The sequence below is a fragment of the Eremomyces bilateralis genome, assembly GCF_010015585.1.
Source record: "Eremomyces bilateralis CBS 781.70 unplaced genomic scaffold P152scaffold_70, whole genome shotgun sequence".
NCBI classification, from domain to species: domain Eukaryota; kingdom Fungi; phylum Ascomycota; class Dothideomycetes; order Eremomycetales; family Eremomycetaceae; genus Eremomyces; species Eremomyces bilateralis.
Genome location: NW_022985136.1, coordinates 1 through 2,621, shown reverse-complemented (window position 1 = coordinate 2,621; position 2,621 = coordinate 1). Strand labels below are relative to the sequence as shown.

At 46.9% G+C, this 2,621-nt stretch overlaps 1 protein-coding gene across 1 annotated transcript; it reads right to left on the bottom strand.

Annotated features, from left to right (window-relative positions):
• Nucleotides 1–845: 845 nt before the first annotated feature.
• P152DRAFT_324198 (uncharacterized protein) lies at nt 846–1,681 on the bottom strand. The gene is made up of 2 exons (XM_033675226.1): nt 1,215–1,681; nt 846–1,158 (listed from the first exon to the last, which is right to left on the bottom strand). The coding sequence occupies exons 1-2, from the start codon at nt 1,432–1,434 to the stop codon at nt 887–889; spliced, it is 492 nt and encodes a 163-aa protein (XP_033529465.1). The 5' UTR covers nt 1,435–1,681; the 3' UTR covers nt 846–886.
• Between the last annotated feature and the right edge of the window lie 940 nt (nt 1,682–2,621).

Below are 2,621 nucleotides of genomic sequence, written 5' to 3'. Positions count from 1 at the left end.
AGCGTGACTAATCAGAGTACTAAACTACTGATTTCAATGATTCTTAATCAATCAATGTATTCCGAATGAGTAAACACTCATAGAGAAGATAGCAACAAAGTGTAAGAGTCTCACTGTCGGGAATCTCCAATCGTGAGGCAAATATTGAATTGTTGCTATAAAGGAGGAATCTATCTAAGGTGTGCGAGGCGTTTATCTGTTCTGGTGTTTACAGAGCAAACGGGCCACAGGGCCACAAGGCATCCAGGTCTGCGGACCTCTGATCCATCACAAGTAGTACATCTTCCAATCAGCGCCAGCGAAATATATTCAGCCGACGAGGTACTTGCTCTATGAGGAAAATCGAAGCAAAATTTTCAATTTCAATTTAGATAGCTATGCAATGAATGTTCTTCTTTTCCTACGATCCTTACCCCTTCCACCAAGTTGCTACACGGCATCCTAAAAGTCCATTGGCGTTCTAGACGTCCTATCATGATGGGCTCGTTAGAACTTGCTCCATATGTTCAGATGCGGGCTAATATAGTAATGCCGATGAGTGTCATCACAAGCCGGTTGGGGCATTCTCTCAAATGTCTGCATCCGTTGTCGTTCTTCTTGAAGGGCGCAAGCTCTGAGATAAACCACTCTCCAGCGAAGAGAGGTCCAAGACCGCATAGAAGCGCCGAGGTCAGCCTCGTAACCGAACTTGGACCTCGCTATATCTTTGCGTTCCACGCTTCTGTGCTACCTGTGGTTGTGCAAGAGCTCTTGCATGATCACAATCCATGCCAGCCCAGAGAGAAGCGGAGAGCAATGATATAGCGAGGCCTGAATTCCCTTACGAGGCCGACGTTCGGCGCCTCTATGTAGGGACCTAGACAAAGACCAAGTGAGTTGAATAATATCATCGTCCAAGTATAAGATAGAAATTGTACGTTACCACATCAAGAAGAGCATGCGTAAGGCCAAGTTTCACCATCACCAGCCCAAGGGCAGCATTGCCACCGTCGACATGAACGGCACCGAGGATTGCCTCCACAGTGGTAGCCATGGTCTTATCTGACACAGCTGTTGTTCCGGGGTTAAGAAGGACGCAACGATCGAGGTTATGGCAGAATCCGACAGCGGCGAGGTTCGCATTTCCCAACACGCATTCGCGAATCGCAGTCCACTGACCTGCACATAATTAGCGTGGTGCTCTTAAAGGCGTTTTGTGAGAGCTGGCATTCCCTTGTCCAAGCCGCTGTCTAACCACGTTCGACAAAGGTAGCTGGCCGACACCGCATCACCATACACGGCCATGTGACTGTTGTGCTGAAGATTTCGAGTTTGCCCTTGAATGGTAACGCACGCTGCATAAGCACTGAGCGCCTTTGCACAGAGCACTTCGTCGGTAAAGTCATATGCGATGATACTTTCACAGATAGTGATCTTGGTCTGTAGGCTAGACATAATTTTGTATAAATGCGATGTTGGAGCAAAGAATGGAGATACGGCAAATATCAATCGTAGAAGAGTTAGAAGTCGGTTAAAGTCAAGCTTGATTTTATTTGCCAAGCGAAGTGACTGGTCATCAGCCACAGATCCAGCCACTTTTAAATAATTGAACAAGCCAAGAGCTGGCACGTCACTATAGCACTGGCGCACCGCGACCTTGGTGACCCCTACAGACTTTGTCGCATTTATGCGGGGATGATGCTTAAGCTCAGCTACTGTATCCGTAGAGTCATAACGCAATTAGTACAGTATACACGGGCTTCGTTATATGCTGTTCACAAACAAGTTAGAGGCTGACCTGCAGCCAATTAAATGCCCAGCCAATAAGGAAAGTGACCCCTAATTATTTTTAGAAGCCGGCAAATAGAATCCCAAATTTGGGATCCAAGTTCTCAGGGTAGCCAAGATGCCATCTGTCTTGTTGCAAAATTTCCACTCGGAAAACATCTCTATCGTTATCTCCACTTTCCGGACTGGCGGCGAAATTCCGGTACTGGATGAGCACTATTTGGATGGTGGTCAGTTCGTATCTTCAAAGCGATCTTTTCGAACGGAGAAGCCTGGTCTGTACGCATTCCGATCCACGTACAGAGTAACTCCCAAGACGCCATCATAAGCATCCTCCAAGAGAAACAAGATATACTTCGAAAGATTCGCGAGAATGGCTTTCTCTGGGCTCCAATATTCCATGGTTCTAATTTCACCTTCGAGAACTCGGTTGGATTTCGTTTATGGTGTTATCGTGGATTAAAGGCTCGCCTCTTCGCTGGACTCCTAGCTACCCATCAAGGCCTATTCGTAATAAAATACTTGGTCAAGTTGCCGCGATACAGATATCTCTCATTGAGTGTACCCAAGAGAACAGTATGTCTAGCTGTCCCCCTTCGAAATCAACTGCTTACTGGGCATTACAGGGGAACCAGCCACAAATTTCTTCTCGAGGAGAATCGATAACAATACCTATCGAGTACGCAATGGCCGCCTTCCCGACATAACTGAGCAAGTCTGTATCCACCAGAGAAGTCTCCTTCCCCAAGTGCTGTTTACCAAGCTAGAAGGCGCGCCGTACGCTCTCGACCATGGCGACCTAGCACCGCAAAATATAATAGTTGGCTTAGAATACAACATCACTGGGTAAGTAC

What these genes read in the sequence shown, in the direction of transcription:
- P152DRAFT_324198 (XM_033675226.1), bottom strand. Translation starts at nt 1,434, where the DNA reads ATGTCTAGCCTACAGACCAAGATCACTATCTGTGAAAGTATCATCGCA. An exon ending in GTTAGACAGCGGCTTGGACA is followed by an intron (nt 1,159 to 1,214) that starts AGGGAATGCCAG and finishes AATTATGTGCAG; the next exon opens with GTCAGTGGACTGCGATTCGC.